The 19,199-nt window shown below is 55.4% G+C and overlaps 1 protein-coding gene across 1 annotated transcript in view; it reads right to left on the bottom strand.

The window, feature by feature from the left end:
- NTSR1 (neurotensin receptor 1) overlaps positions 1 to 12,802 on the bottom strand; it is a 53,346-nt gene extending 40,544 nt beyond the window's left edge. Inside the window, exon 1 of the mRNA XM_054468253.2 lies at positions 11,634 to 12,802. Coding sequence (XP_054324228.1) covers positions 11,634 to 12,347 — 714 coding nt within the window. The 5' untranslated portion in view covers positions 12,348 to 12,802. The remainder of the gene's footprint in view (positions 1 to 11,633) is intronic.
- Positions 12,803 to 19,199: the final 6,397 nt, after the last annotated feature.

Raw genomic sequence — 19,199 nt, 5'->3', positions numbered from 1 at the left:
CTGTATATGAGTCAACACAAGCCCTGGAGTTACCATATGTAAGGAACACACCTAAACAATTATAGTTAAGGGCTTGAAAACCACTGTGATGTAAACCATCTCCAAGACCTAAGCCTGCCCCTGAATGGCGCTTGCATGTGGAATGGCTGAACAGCAAAAGACCCAAAAACAGGCCTGCATTGGAACCACCAAGGACAGACAGTGAGACAAAAGCAGCAGCTCTGACCAAGCTGGCTGCCTCTCCAGAGGATTTTAACACAACCCAAAGAACCACAATATAATTCAAAATGTTCAGGAATTAATTCAAAATTACTTAACAGAAAAAGAACCATGGAAATGGGACTAACTCTCAAGGAAAAGATAATCAATATATGCCACCCTCAAGATGACCCAGAGGATGGATTTACCAGACGAAGACTTTAAAACAGGCATTACAACCATGCTCTTTGATGTAAAGGTAACTCTCTTGAAATAAATGGAAAAATGAAAGTTCTTAAAAGAGAAAAAGAAACTATATTAAAAGAACCAATAAAAATTCTAGAATTAAATACCATAACACCATCCAACAAATTGACCTTCATAGAAAAATATACCCAGCAATAGCAGCACAACACATTCTGCTCAAGTGTGCCTGTGACATTCACCAGCATAGACCATTATCCTAAACCATGAAACAAGCATTCACAAAATTAAGAATTTAAATCATGCAAGTTTGTTCTCTAAACATAATAGGGTTAAATTAGAAATGGATAACAAAATAATACCAGGAAAATCCCAAACATTTGGAAACTAAACAACACACTTGTAAATAACTCAAAGGTTAAAGAGGGAGTCTCAAGACTTATAAAAAAATTTTTGATCTAAATTAGAATACAATGTTCAAAAATTTTGAGATGCCACTAAAGCACTAATTAGGAGGACATTTATAGCATTTCATGTTTATGTTAGAAAAGAATAAAGATCTTAAATCAATAATCTAAGCTCCCACCTTAGGAAATCTAGGAAAAGAAGAGCAAATTATACCCAAAGCAAGCAGAAAAAGGAAATGAAGAAAGAAATATAAATAAATAAAATTGAAAGCTAAAAGACAATAGAAAAAAAATCAATGAAATCAAAAGCTCGTCCTTGAAAAAGAACAATAACGTTAATAAAATCCTAGCCATATTGACCAAGGAGAAAAGACAGAAGTCACAGATTACCAATATTAGAAATGAACGAGGCGACACTATTACAGACCCCACAGACATTAAAAGGATGATGACAGAATACCACAAATAAATCTATGCTCTAAAAGTTGACAAAATAGATTATATGGACAAATTCCTCAAAAGATACAAATTACTAACACTTACTCAAGGAGAGATATATAACCTGAATATTCCTTTATCTTTCAAAATAATTTGTTTTTTGAGATGGAGTCTCGCTCTGTCACCTAGGCTGGTGTGCTGTGGTGTGATCTCAGTTCATTGCAACCTCCACCTCCCGAGTTAAAGCGATTCTCCTGCCTTAGCCTCCTGAGTTGCCAGGACTACGGGCGCCCACCACCACACCTGGCTAAGTTTTGTATTTTCAGTAGAGACAGGGTTTCATCCTCTTGGTCAGGCTTGTCTCAAACTCCTGACCTCAGGTGATCCACCCTCCTTGGCCTCCCACGGTCCTAGGATTACAGGCATGAACGACTACACCTGGTTTCTTTGAAAAGAATTGAATTTATAAAAACCTTCCTACAAAACTCCAGGCCTGGATGGTTTTGCTGGAGAATCTACCAAAGCTTTAAAGAGGGAATCATGCCAATTCTACACAACCTCTGACAGAAAACACAAAAGGAACAAGAACGTCCGAGCTCATGTTATGAGGCCAGAAAACCAGATGAAGATAACCCAGGAAAACAACGTTACAGATCAATATTTCTCATGAGCATAGACTCTCAGCAAAACACTAGCAAGTCAAAACCAGCTAATACATGACCAAATGAGGTCTATCCCAGGAAAGTGAGGCTGGTTCATCATTCAGGAATTAACCAAGGTTTTCCACTTATATTTGGCCCCTGGAGTGGTCAAATTCATAGAGACAAAAAGTAGAATTGTGGTTGCCAGGGGCTGGGGGAGGAGGAAATGGGGAGTTAATGTTTAACGGGTGCAGAGCTTCAGTTTGGGAAGATGAAAAGAGCTCTGGAGAGGGAGGGTGGAGATGGTTGCATGACAATGTACTGAGAGGGAGGGTGGGGATGATCATGTGACAATGAGTACAGAACTGTGCACTTAAATTGATTAAAGTGGTAAATTTTATGTGATGTACATTTTATTACAACTGAAAAGTAATCAATATAATTCACCACATTAACTGACTAATGGAGAAAATCCACATGATCTTACCACATGATGAGACAGAAAAATCACTGCACAAAATTTAACATTCATTCACGATTAAGAAAAAAATCTCTCAGCACACTAGGAATATAAGAAAACTTTCCTAACTTTAAAAAGAGCTCTAACAAAAACTTAAATAAATGAAAAACTTTTTTTTGAAAGAAAAAAAAAGGATTGGAAGCAAGGCAAGGATGTCTACTCTCATCACTCCTATTCACCATCATACTGGAAGTCATAGCCAGAGCAGTGAGGCAAGACCAGGAGCTGGCCAGGATGCAGAGTGACCACTGCTTTCGTGTGGGTTAGGGCTAGGGTTAGGGACGTTCAAAACAGCACATCGCTTAGGAAACGCTGGCAAACATACACTTTCTGTATGACCCAGCACTCTGAAACCTATGTATTTACTCATGAGAAATGAAAATGTTTATTCACACAAAATTCATCATATGTGAATATTTGTAGCTACTTTATTCATAATCGCCCAAAACTAGAAACAACCCAGAAGTCTTTCGGTGGGCAAATGCCCCAACAAAACGTGGTCCATCCACACAATGGATCTGACTCCACAATAAAAAGGAACGCCTGATCAATACAGGCAACAGCTCGGAGGATGGAGTGAAGGAAGAAGGCCGGCTCAAGAGGCCACAGCCCAGCTGGCTCCACTCACACGACGTCCCAGAAAAGGCAAAGCTGCGGGGGAGAAGAGCAAACCAGCGGGTGGAGGGGCGGGCATCGGGCCGGGTGGGCCACAGGGCTGGGGGGCTGGGGCCGATGCGTCTTCTGAAGTGGGGATACATAGCTGCATTTATCGAAGCTCATAGGTGCGAACAAGCACAGAAGGGAATCTTATTGCCTGTCAGCCGAAAAATGAAGTAGGAACAAGGAAAAGCACGTCTCTGGTATCCAACCCCTCTCCGCCACCTTCTCCACCTCCACCCTGGCCTAGGACCCTTGATCACTCCCCAGGCATCCGGCAGCAGCTACCCAACCATTCTGACCCCTAAATGCATTCTCAACAAAGCATCAGAACTGTCCCTTTAACATGTAAGTCACGTGGAGGCTCTGCCCAGAATCTCCCACGCCCACTCACTTCTTCTAGAATAAAAGCTGCAGCGAGGTCACGAGGCCCCGCGTGATCTGCCCGTGGCTTCTCACACAGCCCTCTGCTCGCTCCGCTCTGGCCACCCCGCCAGGTGAGCGCTGTTCCTCCAGCACCCCCAGCAAGTGCCTGCCCTGGGGTCTTTGCACCTGCTGTTCCCCTACCTGGCATCTTCCCCGACACCCACCGGAGTGCTCCTGCAGGGTCCGCATGAGGCCTTCCTGACCTGCCTGCACCCCTACGCTCCCCCCGTGTGGTTTTCTCTGTTAATCCCTGCCAGTCGTGTATCGTGTCTATTTATTTTGCTTACTTTCTGTCTTCTCTGATGGGACGTGAGTTCAAAGGGCCAGAACCTTTTGCCAGTTTTTTGGACTGCTATACCCCCATCCTGGCATATAGTAGGTGTTCAGTGAATGAACGATGAGTGAATGAAGGAAGGAAGGAAAGATGTTAGCCCAGATGCTCAGAAGAGAATTCCTCCTGCCTGGGGAGGCTCCCGGCCCTCCCAAGCACTGCTGCATTTCTGCTGTTGTCCAGGGGAGAACACAAATTGTGCGCATGGGCGACTGAGTCCTTCTTCCGCCTCAGGCACAGTCTCCAGCGTTTTATGTCATTAACTCATGAGACTGCAGGGCAATCGCTACCTCCAGTTGGCTGATGGGGAAACAGAGGCACAGATGGTCACACCACTTGCCCAGAGTTGTGCTGCTGGCCAGCGGTGAAGCTGGGATTTGAACCTGGGTTCTGGAAAGCCAGCCATTCCAAGCCACTGGGGACAACCGCAAACCACCTATTCTTGGGAAGCATTCTCCTGATCTCCTTTTTTGCTCCCCTGCCTGGCTTCAGGAGCCAGCCCCGGGTATGCAGGATGCGGCCCCCACAGGTGCACAGGGATGTAAAATCCCAAAGCAGGCGTAGGTGGCTTCGGGTGGGTCAGCACGCTGGGCACCTCCCCTCTCCAACCTGTGCCAGGTCCACATGGCACTCCAGACCCAGGGCTCTCACCTTGGCCTCCTGGGGCGGGTGGTGCCCCACTGGCAATGCTTTTGGGAAGAGCAGTGGGCACCGGGGTGGGGCAGGCGCCTTGCCCCTCTCTGGGCCTCAGTTTCTTCATTGACGTTGTGGAGCCCGGTGGTCCCCCTCCGGAGCTGTGCATTCCCCTTGGGGTGACACATGGACGGGGACAGCCCCTTGGCCACTGCGCCTTCACTGGCAGTGGCAAGGTCAAACTCCAGGGCGTGTCTGGGGAACAGTGGGGGTCTCCGAGGCAGGCAGACCCCATGGCTGTGACCTCAGTAACACCATCCCGCCAAGCGCCAAGAACCGGGATCTCTATTCCCCTCCGCGCCCCCCTTGCAGAGCTAGCATTGTGCAGGCAGCAGCCTGGTCAGGGAGCAAGGGGCTGCAGGGTTGGGGGCTCATGCTCCCCACAGCCCTTCGTGGCCGTCCAGAGGAGGACGATCTCGAGTGCACACAGGCCCCCAGGAGGGAGGACTTGGCCACCCGAAACAGCCTTGAGCAGACGGCAGCTCGGCCACTCTCTGCTGCTGTTGTTTTTCACAGACTCACGGAGGCAGGACTAACAAGTGCCGAAATCCACCCCTCAGTCTACAGCTCCACGAGCTTTGAACCACAACCAATGCAGACTCACGGAGGCAGGACTAACGTGCTGAAACCACGAGCTTTGAACCACAACCAAGATACACAACATTTTCATCACCCCAGAGTTCCCAGCGCCCCTATGGCCACCCCACTCCTCCTCCGACCTTCCTCCTATCCCAACAGCTCAGCGTTTTCCAGAACCTCAAGTGCTCGGAATCACCCAGGGCCTTGGAGTCCGGCGTCTTTCAGCATAAAGCCCGCCTTCAAGAACCTGCATTTTAAAGAAGACCCAGGGGAGGCCTGAGATTCCACCAGTCTGAGTCATCCACCTCACCGAGCCAGAAAGCAGAAAAGAGGTTACCAGGCACTGGGGGTCAGGGTTTAATGGGGACAGAGTTTCAGTCTGGGGAGAGAGAAGGTTCTGGAGGTGGATGGTGGCGACGGTTGCACAGCAATGTGAACGTGCTTCATGCCGCTCAACTGTGCCCTTACAGATGGTAAAACAGCACATTTTAAGTGATGTGTGTTTCACCATGAATCAAAAATAAAGAAAAGCTTCTTTCTTCTCTTGATACAAACTACTAGATCACCACGTGGGAATTTATTTCTATGATTGAGAAAAACAAAGGCAGCCTCTGGTTCGTGCACAGGCCAGACGTCCTCTCGGGCCCTGCTCAGCCCAGGGCCCTCTCTGCCCATCATCAGATGTTACCAGCTGGGAGTCCCAGTGCCTCTGAGAACAGACCTGGAGATCCCTGGGCTGCTGCCTGAGGCCCTGCCTCACCTGTGGGGTGGCTTGTGGTGGTTCTTGGCAAGCACAGGGTGGCCGTACCCCCTTGCTGCCCTCAGCACCCACAGAACTGCAGGAACAGCCCCAGGACCCCATTTGTCCTTGGAGTTGAACGTCCTCAGAATGCTGTCAGTCCAAGTGCAGGATAGCCCAGGAGAGCTGACCCCGGGTCACAATGCAGAGCTGTGAACAGGTGAGCCTGAACCACTCTGGGCCAAGTCACTCTCGAGGACTCCAAGCCCAGTCAGAGCCAGCCATGGCCAGCTCTGGGCCCCTCACGTTCCCACCCTTGCCCATCTCACTCAAAAGCCTGACCATTGTCCCCATGGGGAGCACCACAGGGTCAGGGTAGGCCTTCCCTGCTGAGAGCACCTCCAGGCCCTGTCTCTCTCCAGCCACGTGATGTGCACAGGTGGTTCTGCCCTCTGCTTCCTCTGGGAAACGGGGTTACAGGGTACAGACGTGGACCCGCATGTCTGCACGTCCTCACCCTGCCGTCTCCCACCTCGCTCCAACAGGCAGGTCTGGTGCCTGGAACAAGGCCAAGGTCACCTCCCTGTTGTGTCCTACCCTGTCACCCCCCACAGCCTCAGAGTCACCGTCTGAACGGTGATTTCATATGCCAAATTCTTTATTTCCAACATATAGCACCTTAACCTTTTGAAAACTTTTAATTACTAAATTTTTCAAACATATGCCAAAAATGTCATCAACACCCACTTTCCATGATTACAGACTTAAGACCAATCTTGTCTCCTCTGTAGCCCTCCTACAGCCCCTTCCCCCAGATCATGCTTCAGTAAATCTGAGACATTGCATCATTTTGTCTGTAAACATTTCCGTATATACCTCTAAGAGAGCAGGACCATTTTGAAAACCATACCCACAACAGCTCTGGACAACAAGAATTTGTAGCTATTCAACTACCCAGGCTTTTTTGCTGTTTCTTGGCAGGAAGAATGATCGGCCTTGGTGCCGGCTTTCTGCGACAGGTTGACTTGTCTGAGTCTTTGCTAAGAAACCAGGCCACTGTCTCCAATTCCCCCACTGTTTGTAGAACAGAATGAGTTGTTTATTCGGAGGTGTTTCTTGTGGTCTAGGTTTTGCTGGCTGCATCCTAATGGTGCATTTGTCCCTGTTCCTCTGTCCCTGGTGTGTCCTGTGTGTTGGCATCAGGGGCTCCATCAGATTCAGATTCAATGGCTTTGCTCCAAGGATGCCATGGGGCTGTGTGCACACCAGGGCTCACCTCACACCTAACTCCCCTTCGTGACCTCAGCAGCTGTCAAGAAATCGTGCCTGCATCCATTGATTTATCAGGATTGCACCTGATGGGTGGTAATTCTGACCATCCTGCTCCTTCTTCACATATTGATGAACATTTCTATGCTGAGACGCTGCCTTTTATCTACTCTTGGGTTATTCTAAAGTACCGTTTGAATAGAAAAGGCAGGAAAAATGCTCCATTCCTTTCCTCTAAAGGGTCATGGGCTCAGACTGGAGGAAGTGTGTGACTCTTGGCCCCACGCCAACTGTCCTCTATGCCCTGCGCTGTAGGTGAGGACACTGTGGTCGCTACAGCCAGAGCCAGAGCCGCCCATAGCTGCGTGGTGTGGGTACCCTTCCCGTCCCCAGGGGAGGTCAGAGTGGGGCAGGCTGTTCCTAAGGACCTCTTGAAGAACTCCTTCTTCTGCAACTTTTTTTTTCTTTTTTTTTGAGACAGTTGTCACCCAGGCTGGAGTGCAATGGTGTGATCTTGGCTCACTGCAACCTCCGCCTCCCAAGCTCAAGCGATTCTCCTGCCTCAGCCTCCCAAGTAGCTGGGATTACAGGCATCCTTCAAGACGCCCAGCTAATTTTTGTATTTTTAGTAGAGATGGGTTTTCGCCATGTTGGCCAGGCTGGTCTTGAACTCCTGACCTCAGGTGATCCGCCTGCCTCGGCCTCCCAAAGTGCGGGATTACAGGTGTGAGCCACCACGCCCGGCCTTCTGCAACTTTCTAACTTGAAAAAGTTCCTACTGCGGAACAGTTGCACGAAGAATACCCAGGACGCTCGGCTGCCCGTGGCAGGGCTGCAGCCCAATGCCGCGTGGCCCGCGAGCGGTCTCCTCCCTTGATTCACTATCTGCTTGCTCTCCTTCCATTTGGCCACACCTTTTTTTCTGAACGATTTGAGAATAAATTGCAGACTCCACACTCTAAACACCTCTGTATCCTTCCTGAGAACAAGGATGCTGCCTGTGGAGGTTGCTGGGCACAGTCTGGGGCATGGGACAGGAGCCCTGAAATAATCCATGGCCGGATTTCACTGGAACCCGTCTCCTTCCCTGTCTCAGCTGCCTCTCCTTTCCCGGAATTCTGCCAGTCCTGAACGGCTGGGGTGTTCGCCAAGTCGCCCCGTGATCTGTCTGCTCCTGGACGCCTCTGGAGCAGGGCTTGTAGGAGCCAAGTCGCCCTGTGATCTGTCTGCCCCTGGGAGGGAGCAGGTGCCCTCTGAGTTGGGGTCTAACCCAGCAAAGAGCACTGCTGTTTGTACTCAATATGAAGAAGGCTTACAGAGAAAACAAAGCAGGAGGCAGGGAGGCTGAGCCTGCAGGAGCAGGACTCCCTCGGTGCAGAAAATGGTAATGATGAAAGGAGTCCTCACGGCTGCTCAGAAGGGTCTAATGGACTCGTGCCTGTGAGGCTGGGAGGATTTGCTTTCATGTGTGGCCATGGTCAGGGGCGGGTCTCTAAAACTGTTTCAAAGGCTGCAGCCACCTCATCCGATTTGAATCGGACACCTGAAGTCCCAGACCCCTGCCACTGTGGGCCTCTGGACACACACGTGTGCACACGTTGAGTATACACGCCGCGGATGGATGAGCATGGGACTCTGATGACCCACCGTTTGGGCCATCAGCCCTGAGCCCTGCCACACAGAGCCTGTGCCACCGGGACCCTGTCACAGCCGAGGTCAAAGCTGAGCTGGAGGTTGGGCCTGGGCCGTGGGGGACCATCCAGGAAGCAAGGGCCATCTGCCCGTGTGGGGCCACGTGTGCGGGTGGGTTAGAGGAGGGGTAGGACAGTCCAGGGGAACCCAGGGGCACCCGTAGGTCCCTGAGTCCCCCCCCACCTCCTCCCAGTCACCCTGCTGGCACCGGGGCCAGGTCTGGGGCCTTTGGGAGGGTCCTGGGCACCAGGTCCTGCCTGCTGGCCTGGATTCCCAGCCCCAGCTACACACTAGGAAAATGCCCAGCTGGCTTCAGAGAGGATTATTTGTAAGTTGCTCCAGAGTGTTATCACCAAACCACCTCATTTCTAAACACAATTTCTGTTTGCAAGTGCCCAGGCCAAAATTTCGTAGGAGATGCTGGGGCAGGAAAGGACCCCTGTTTTGGAAAGAGGGGCCATTTGATTGGCCACTGCCCCAACACTTCCAAACGTGGTCACTGAGAGGGAGACACTTAGCTCAGGGTATCCAGCCCCTCTTCAGCCAGACATCACCGTTTGAAAACCGTGGATGTTTGCCCAGATCTGCCAATGGCCCAGAAGCCCACGTGGGGACCGTAAACCCCCTAATTCTGGGGAAACCTCTCACAAAATGACAAATGGCAGGGCAGGGGTCGGGGAAGCCAAGGCCTCTCCTACGAGGAATGTTCTTTTCGAGCACACAAAGCAGCTGGCATCGGGGCCCTGGAAAGCCCCAGGTCATCAGCATCGGATGGAGGAGCACCCTTGTAATCAGCCGCTCCCAGGCACGCAGCTGAGCCTTTAAAGAAAAATGGAAACTACGTTTTCCAAGGGTGCATTCAGCAACGCTCGGCCAGCATGGCGTCTGCAGGGCGTGGGGCCGCTGTCCTAGAGTTGATGCATCACAGGCCTCTGAGATTGGACGAGTGCCTGTGGCCGGCCGTAGCGTGACTTGGCCAAATCTGCCTCGCAGCCTCTGAGCAACAAGGCTGGGCAGGTGGTGCTTTGGGAGGCAAAGTGATGTCCCACAGGTGCCCAATCCCAAGTACCCAGCAGAGAGCCCACGCACGCAGGGGAGGACACTTTCCGGGGGGCGGAGCCGAGCTGTCCTCACGCCCGTGTGCTTTTCGGCTGTTTGTTTTTGAGGATTGCAGGAGGCTGGTGAGCTCCTGGCCTTTTGCCAGGGGAGCAGGGGGATCGGGGGTCTGAGCGGGGGCACCTCCTGGGTGGGCAGTGACAGCGCTGACCCCTCCACTGGCCACCTTCTGAAGGACTGAGTGGCTGTCGCCCCTGGGGCCCCTCCACGTGGACTGGGGAGAGGTTCCCCCTGGCCAACGCCAATCAACGACAGGAGCTTGGGGAGAGCAGATGAAGCCTCAAAGGGAGGGAGAGGTCATTTCTCACTGTGTTTACCCCACGGGCCGTGCCTACTTCTGCCTCTGGTGAGGGGAGGGACTCTCGCCGCTAAGGCAAAGCAGCCCTGACTCACTGCCTGCTATCTGTGGGAGGGGCCTCCCGGAGAGGGGACACCTGTAGCCACCAGTTCTATGTGCAGCCGGGGAGACTGGGAGCTCAGTTCTAACCCCCTCCACCCCCCAGCCCACCTGGGTGGTGGCCAGTGAAGGGTCAGTTAGGGCCTAGGGAGTGACAGGCAGGTGACGCCCTGCCCGGTACTGCTGACCCCACCCCCACCGGGCATACTGGCATACACAGGGTGCCCAGGCAACTACAGAAGCTTAGCTGGGAGGCTGCCGATGCTGGTGTGTGGGGAGCCAGGGGGGACAGCCAGCCACCCTGGCCCCTTTAGCTGGACAGAGGTGGGCGACTCTGCCCGGATCCTTCACCCTCTGGCTTCCTTAGCCCACCAGAAACGGAGGAAACCCCACACTTCTAAGGCTGCTCATGTCCAAGATGCCTTTCAAAGTGCAACCGGCCCTGACTTCCTCCCTGGACACCAGCCTCCTGCTCCGGGCTTTGGTTTGATCAGCCCTCCCCTCCAGCACTGGAACCCCCTGTGCCACGAACCTCAGCCAAATTGATTCCCAAGGGGGCTTCCCACCCGCATTCCCACGGCGCTTTGCTCAGACCGTTGGAGGGCCCTTAGTCACTCGGCTCCAGTTTTACACACCTCACCACAACACCGCCGCCACACGCAGATCCTCACAACCTTCCCTGCAGAAACATCGTCCCCACCATCCAGCAATAATAGTACCTGTGAACGCTTCTACGTGTCAGAGGCCATGCAAACACTTCCCACGCGTTCTCTCTCGAATGCTCTACCTTCTGAGGGCAATGCTATGGCTACCCCATCACACCGATGGGAAAGCTGAGGCTAAACTAGGAACTGGCCCAAGACGGCATCAGGTTCTGCTCTGACTCCCAAGTTTGGGTCAGGGCAGGCAGCTGGGAGGCACCGGCAGAGCCAGTCTGGGGGCTTCTCTGCAGAGGAAGGAACGTCACCTGTTGGGGGCACAAAGTCTTTTGAGAAGCTGATGAAAGTGTTACTCTTCCTTTGGAGACGCAGGTGCCAGCGCACGTTTCCATTAGGTCTTAAGGAATTCGGAGACATCCAAGGCCCAGCCACCCACACCAGAGAGGTCACAGGCAGGGGCTCCATCCCCTCAACAGGAGGGGAGAAGATAGGGGCTGAGCCTGGCAACTCTGGAGCTGCCCCCAAGCTGCCCCAACCGCATTCCCAGCCTCGCAGGAGTAGACTGTCTCTGTGACATCTCTCCCACTCCCTACCCAGAAGGCACACCACTGGCACTGCTTTTGGGGTGAAGGAGAGGGGAGCCCCGGGGCTGGTTACTGAGGCTCACCTGTATGACGACCTTGACGGTGGCGGTGTGGATGGTGGGGGTGCACACCAGGCCGCCGGCGTGCTGGCCGTCGGCGCTGCGGTTCTGCTCGCCCATGGTAAACAGCATAGGCACCGCCAGCAGGGCCGAGGCGAGCCAGATGGCGCTGATGAACTTCTTGGTGCGGCTTCGGGACATGAGGGTCTTGGCCTTGAAGGGGTGGCAGATGGCCAGGTAGCGCTCCACACTCAGGCTGGCCACGTTGAGGGCCGTGGCATAGGTGCAGGCGTCGCGCAGGAAGTAGTAGCCGCGGCAGCCGGCGTCACCGAAGGCCCAGGGGTGGTGCACCCAGATGAAGTTGTACAGCTCCACGGGCATGGCCAGCAGCAGGGTGAGCAGGTCGGACAGCGCCAGGCTGCCCAAGTGATAATGCACCGTGCTCTGCAGGCTCTGCAGCGACTTCTTCCGCGCCAGCGTGAACGCCGTCACCGTGTTGCCCACCGTGCCCACCACGAAGAGCGCCAGGTACACGGCGGTCACCAGCACCTTGGAGTAGATGTCGGTGTTCACGTCCAGCTCGCTGCTGGGTGCCGCCAGGACGCGCTCCGACGCGTTGCCCGAAGCGTTGCCGAAGCCCGGGGCCAGCAGCGCCGCCTCCAGTCCGGCCTGCGCCCGCTGGAAGGGGTCGGCGGTCGGCGTGCCCGGGGTTCCCGGCGCGGAGCTGTTGAGGCGCATGGTGGGCGCTGGAGTCCGCGGCTCTGTCCGGCGCCTCCGGGGCTGGAAGTCCGGGCGGGAGTGGGCGCGTCTCAGGCGAGGACCGATGAACTGGAGCCCAGGGGAGGGCGCGTGGCGAAGACCAGCGGGCGCGCCGTCCAGTCGGGAAGCGCCAGACCCAGACGCGCCGCTCCGGGCTCCAGGCTCCGGGCTCCGGGCTCCGGGCTCCGCGCTCCGGGCTCCGGGCTCCGCGCTCCTCCGGACTCCCAGCTTCCGGCTCCTGGCTCCAGACCCCGTGGTTCCTCGGGCTGTCTCCCGGCTCGGCGCTTGCCACGGGTTTCAGGTGCCTCCGATCTCCAAACCGCGCGGTTCCCCAGGCCCCCGAGGACAGCGCCCAGCCCGGCTAGGGCTGCGCGGGGCGAGCTTGTGGCGCCGGGAGGAGCGCACGCACTGCTGCCCCGGCGCCCTCCCCTCCCCCGCTCAGAATCTCCTCCCTCGCGCTCTCCGCGCACCCCAGCCCCGCACACCTCCCGTCGCGCCCGTGCCCTCCCGGCTCTGCGCGTCTCCACGGAGCCGGCGGCCGCGCGGCGCGCCCAGCAGTGGGGGGTGGCGGCGGAGGAGGGAGGCAGCCCCCTCCGCCATCCCTGCCCCGCCCGGGTGCAGCCTGGCGGGTCGCCCCCTCGCGTTCCCCGGGGCAGGGCGGGCTGGGGTGAGCGCTCCAGGGAACCAGGATTCCGAGCGGGCGCGGCGGGTATCGTGCACCGGACCCTTCCTGCCACCCTCTTCCCTGTTCTCCGCAATTTCTCGCACCGGCTGGCAAGGGAACTATGCACCTCCCCCAACCCTGGGCTTGCTCAGTTGGGGTGAGGGTGTATCCGGAGGGCAGGGAGGGAGGAAGCTCCACGCTGGCAGGGCTGGGCGGCTGCGCAGCTGGTTGGGCCGACCCCCACTCCTGGGTGTCCACAGGGTGCTAGAAGCTGGGTGCCCAGGGGGCTCTAGGACCACTGGAGATTACATTTCTTGTGATTCCTTTAAAAATCTGGCCGCAGTCATGGGCGTGCCTGTTCTGTGAATGCGTATTTCTGGGATATGCCCAGTGGGAATGGTGGGGGCTCAGGTCATAGTTATCACCTGGGGCAGGATGGCGTGAGGCAGTACCGAGGGAGACCTGCAGCGGCTGAGGAGCTGAGGGGCTGGGTTCTGCAGAGGCCGGGAGCCACAGATGGTTTCATCAAAGTCTGGGGAGGGGTGAATGAGGGAGGGCAGAAAGCAAGTGCCCAGAACAGCACCCTCCCCACTCAGGGCCCTGCACCCTGCACCCTGGGCTGGTCTCATGACGCTATGGGATGTGACCCCCTGGGCCCCTTATTACTGCCTGGATTTGTCATCAGAAGTCACCCTGAGAGCCTGCGCCCCAGCAGGATTTGGGAGGGGCAGCCCCAGCACGCATCCTCCCAGGCCCTTCAGGCTTTGCACACTCCCTCCCCCTCTGAGCGTCCTCACAGGGTGCCCCTGCCCCTGGCTCGGGAGCCAGGTGAGGGCAAGATTCTTGTCCTTTCCGTGTCCCGCCCCAGCGCCTGGTGGCACTGGCATAGGTGGCTAGGCACAAGCTTGCCCCCCCATGTCTGGGTTGCCCAGGGGTCCCCAGGGCACTACTGTCCCTTCTGTAGGCCCTCCCCGCCCCCTCCTCTGCTCCTTCCTCCCCAGAACCCCTGGGAAAGGTTGGGTAGAGCTGCTGCTCCATGTGTGCAGGGCTGGGAGAAGCTGCTCGAGTGCAGCCGGGGGAACCAGCCTGGCCTTTGTGCACATCGCTGGCTGCGCCTGTTGTCCTGGGAGCAGGAAACATGGGCCAGCTGGGGTGGGGGTCGCAGGGTGTTGAGGGAAGTGGGAGTCTGAGGAACCCCCTCCCCGCTCCGCCCAGCTAGGAGAATTCAAGGCTTCTGAGCCGATGGCTAGCTGCGGGACTCTGTGCTTATTCGTCCGTTCTTGCCCTGCTTTGGGCTTCTCTGTTCAGCCGAAGCCTGATACTCTTGTCAGGCGGCTGCAGGTCACAAACATCAGAGCTTAGAAATCTCAGCATCAAAGGAAACGCCAGTGATCCCTTTGCTGGAAGCCAGAACAGCAGGCTCAGAAGCCAGCAGATACGATTTGAACGTTGGCCCTGCTACTTCACATTTGGGCGAGTGTCCTTAGCGTCTCTGTGCCTCGATTGAGTCGTCTGTAAAATGGGAATAGCGGCTGAATGAAGGGCAGGGCTGTTACTGATGGGTCTCCACGGGGAATGAACGAGGTTGAATGGGCTGTCGGGTGTGAGGTGAGGTGTTCCATCCAACTAGAATAGGCTGGAGTAGGCCAGATTTGTCCTCTGGAAGGCACGATTCACCAGTTAAGTACAGAGGTTTTTTTATTTTTTTATTTTTTTTATTTTTTGAGATGGAGTCTCGCTCTGTCGCCCAGGCTTGAGGGCAGTGGTGCGATCTTGGCTCACTGCAAGCTCCGCCTCCCAGGTTCTCGCCATTTTCCTGCCTCAGCCTCCCGAGTAGCTGGGACTACAGGTGCTCGCCACGACACCCAGCTAATTTTTTTGTATTTTTAGTAGAGACGGGATTTCACCATGTTAGCCAGGATGGTCTCGATCTCCTGACCTCGTGATCCACCCGCCTCGGTCTCCCAAAGTGCTGGGATTACAGGCATGAGCCACCGCGCCCGGCCAAGTACAGAGGTTTGGGCGGGGACCTTAGTGTCCATGCCATGCCAGGGAGTACAGGTGCCGGACAGTATCAGGTCCAGGCACTCACCACTGTCTTGGTAACACTAGGGCCTGACCACGGGCTGGGCCATCAGGCGCCTCTGTCGAGACCCCCACAAAGAGGAAGTCCACAGCAATAGCCACTGGAGTCTGTCCCTCTGCCAGCCAAAGCAGGAGGAGGCAGCGATTGTGCTCTCCCTCTGCCTAAGCTCATTGTTTGGTTTTTAAACCCCTGACCTTTTGGCTAAGCTGCCCTTATTTTCAAAGATTTATCTTTGAGTTAGCCTGGGAGCTTAAAAAGTCATAAAAGGCAACTTAGTGCAAATATTGTGATGGAGCATTTGCTTAAAACCACATAGGAAAAAAAATGCCAGTTGGAAGGCCTTGTTCTACACAAGGCAGATGGCGGGCCTCCGGCGGGGACCCCTGGCAGCCACGCCGCTCGGCCATTCTGAGCTCCTCCGTGCACTCGCAAACCGGATGGCTCAGCAGCTGGAAGCTTTGAACTCCACGTTGCTTGCCCCTTTCTCTTCTGATTTCTGCAGACAGACGCCCTTCCTAAACAGCTGAGACTCTTTAAAGAAAGTGCCGGTGAGGTGCTTGGGAAGGGCCAGGCCAGGTCCGGTCATGCCCATTGGTGATGCAGCCACACCCTTGGCCAACCAGATGCCTTCACTGACACGTGAAGCCGGGCACAGCTTTGTGGGGGGCACAGCTCCGGGGGCGAGTGTCTCCTGCAAGCTGGAGAGCCTTGGGGACCTGCTGCCCCAATCCCAACACTCCCAATGCTGCCTGTTGAGGAGCCGGCCGGTCCCATGGGCAGCGAGGACTGAGGTCCATGGACACGGCTGTGATTCTCGGGTGCAGCAGGAGTGCTGAACTGGGGCAGCCAGCGTGCTGGGGACAGTCCGGCTTTCTGTGATTTCCTGAGTGGTGTGAGCAAGGTCATGTCCTTATTACCAAGCAAGGTAGTCATCTGTGCCTGGGGTGACAATCATGTCGAGTCACCACACGAGAGGTCCTTGGAAGCACGCTCCCAAGGGTGGGGGTCCCTGCTTGTTTCATTGGCTAGCTTACCCTGAGTCCCTCCAATGCTGCCCGGCACGGGTGGGGGTCCCTGCTTGTTTCATTGGCTAGCTTACCCTGAGTCCCTCCAACGCTGCCCGGCACGGGTGGGGGTCCCTGCTTGTTTCATTGGCTAGCTTACCCTGAGTCCCTCCAACGCTGCCCGGCACGGGTGGGGGTCCCTGCTTGTTTCATTGGCTAGCTTACCCTGAGTCCCTCCAACGCTGCCCGGCATGGGTGGGGGTCCCTGCTTGTTTCATTGGCTAGCTTACCCTGAGTCCCTCCAACGCTGCCTGGCACGTAGTTGGCGCTCAGTGGGTTTGTGTTGCACTAGTGGAGCAGATGCGATGGTGAACAGGATGAGACCATGCCAGCAGGATGTGTAAAACCCGTCACTGGTTCGCAGCAGGTTTCAGGCTTCCAAATGTAGGAGAGCCACCATCTCTCCAGCCTCCAACCTTCTCTTCCCTCAGGCCCCCAACCACTGTTGGGTGACTCTTGCTAGCAGGAAGCCTTCTTATTAAAATTGAAAAAATTAAGTTGACAATAACACCTACATCAGTTATCTATTGCTACATAATGAAATGCCCCCACACTCAGTGGCTTAAAACAACAGGCATTTATTATTTCAGTGGCAGCAGTAGTTGGTTTCCTATGAGGACGAAGGCGGGTGGGGCAGAAACGTGGACGTGTTAGAGGCACAGAAGATAAGTAATAAACATAATCGGTAGAGCTTGGCTATGGATTTTCCCACCCACAGCATGGAAATTGCACGTGTTCCAGGACGGACAGTGTTCCAAGGAGGATCTTTAAAAACAGAGCGGCACCTGCACATGTGTACGCACAGCGAGTGTTCACAGGCCGGCAAGGAGGGCGGAGCTGCTTTCCAGCCTCACGCTGGCTGCGCTCCAGGCATCTCTGGGGCTGTTGGCAGATTCTGGGGGCTGCGCTACAGGCCGATCAAGCCTCAGTCATCGGCATCCTTGTCCCTCACGTTCCCAGGCCGCCCCTTGGACCTTGGCCAGCTTTCTGGAAACATGAGCTGTGTTCTCAGGGAAGAACCAGAAGAGGAAGCGGGCGTGGCTCCCCACAAGCGCAGCGGCTGCTGCATGGGATAGGCCCTGGGAAGGCCAGGGATGCTAAGGGCAGGTCGGGGTGACAGGCTGGAGAGGAGGTGGTTTCAAATCCCAGCTTCACCAGGCCTGGACCCCCAGTTCCCTGTGTGTGAAATGCATGACGTGGCCCCTAGGTCACCAGGCTGCTGTGAGCCTCCTGTGATGTGCACACACTTCATTCCACACAGAGGCTAGGGCTCACCCTGGTGGCTGCAGGGCAGCTGGAGACGCTGGGTGGGAGAAGGATGGCCTGGAGGAGGGTCACACACTCCGCCTTTGCCCAAGTGGGGACACGCTCGGGGCGTTGCCGTGGCTGTCTTGTGGGCTAGGCTGAGGATGGAGAGCGATTGGCCACCAGAGTTATGTGAGGTCCCTGTCAGCGTTATAGACACTCGGCAATCCAGTTTTGGGCCTCAGGTGAGCTGGGATGGCTGTTTCATGGTGCCCGCAGGTTGCCTGAGTAAGATGGCACTGGCAGGCTGGGAGGCTCGGGGTAGGACAAACAACTCACTCTGGTTTTCCTGGGACTTTCGAGGTTTTAAAACAGCAAGTCCAGAGACCTGGGAGCTGGAGCCCTCTTAGTCTCAAGCAGTTGGGGCTGAGGGTCACCCTGGCTGTGTGCTGTGGGAGTTTGCTCTTGCAGCTTCCCTCCCTTCCCATGTTCTCTCCTGCTCCGTTGACCCCCCAGCCCAGGTCTCCCCCGCTGGGACCAGGTCTCACCACTCCCTCCAAATCCCAAATCATCCAGGGTTCCTTCTCCTCCCACAGCTAAGAAGCCAAGAATCTTCTAATTCAAACCTGACATGGTTCCATGGAGAGCTGGCTGCTCTGTAACGTGCCTGGTTTTCAATCATGTATTTCCTCCGGGCTCTGATTCAGCCGGATGGTCTGACTCACGCAGTCGTCAAACATATGTCAACAAGTGTGTCTCTGCCATCTGCCTGGAGGCCAGAGCCTCCTGGTGAGCCCTTGGCTCAAGGGCTCACACCTAGTGGGCAAAAGCGGCCAAGTTCCCTTAATTTTCGTGCCCCCAAGAGCCATCTACCTTCTGCCTGGCTCTGTGGGGATCTGGCACAGGCTTGGCACCCAGGGGACAGGGAGATGTGTGTTGAGCGAATCGTGAACACCTGGAGGGAACAGCTGGCACTTCACCTGCTCAGCTTCTCCCCTCGCCTGGATTCCAGCACCCCCAAGTCTTCCTGTGAACCGCCTGCTGTCCACAAGGTCTGTGTGTGTGCACATGTGTGTGTGCGCATGTGTGTATACCTGCATGCGTGTTGGGCTCCCAGACCCAGGGTCTCAGAGGGTCCTCGTTGGCAGGAGCAGGCCTTCCCAGGCTCATCTCCTGTCTTTGCTCTGAGGCCCCGCAGGAGGCTCTATCTCCTCTCCCCAGGGCTGGCATGCACCTGGCAAAGAAGGCTGTGCCCAGCAGGGAGGGAGGAGGGTGTCCTCTGCCTGCCCCGCCATGCTTTGTGTTCTCTCTGCTTAGATGTACAGAGCCGTCTCCTGGCTGGAGCTCCGGGGACCCTCTCCCCCGGCTGCAGCTCCGGGGAACGTCTCCTCCTGCTTGCGGTTGGTTTCTCAATGTGAATGAGACTCTGCTCCACCTGGCCAGGCAGAGGGCTCGGGATCTGCAGTCCGACCCAGGGGCTTCAAATCTTGGCTCTGCCACCTCCAAAGTGAGTGACCTTAGGTGACCCTGAGCTTCAGTTTCCTCATCTGAAGTATGGGGATGTGAATTGTGCCTCACATTCATGGGTGTGGATGAGATGGGGAAGCCCACGTGGCGGGCAGAGTAAAGACCCCAAGGATGTTCATGCCAGACTCCCTAGAACCGATGAATTTGTTGGGGTGCCTGCCAAAGGGGATTCGGGGGCAGGCGGATTAAGGCAGCTCATCAGCCGTGAAATGGGGAGGCTGTGCTGGGCCCAGAGGAGTCACAAA

This window comes from Pongo pygmaeus, chromosome 21 (assembly GCF_028885625.2).
Source record: "Pongo pygmaeus isolate AG05252 chromosome 21, NHGRI_mPonPyg2-v2.0_pri, whole genome shotgun sequence".
NCBI classification, from domain to species: Eukaryota; Metazoa; Chordata; class Mammalia; order Primates; family Hominidae; genus Pongo; species Pongo pygmaeus.
This window is presented reverse-complemented; position numbering and strand designations above follow the sequence as displayed.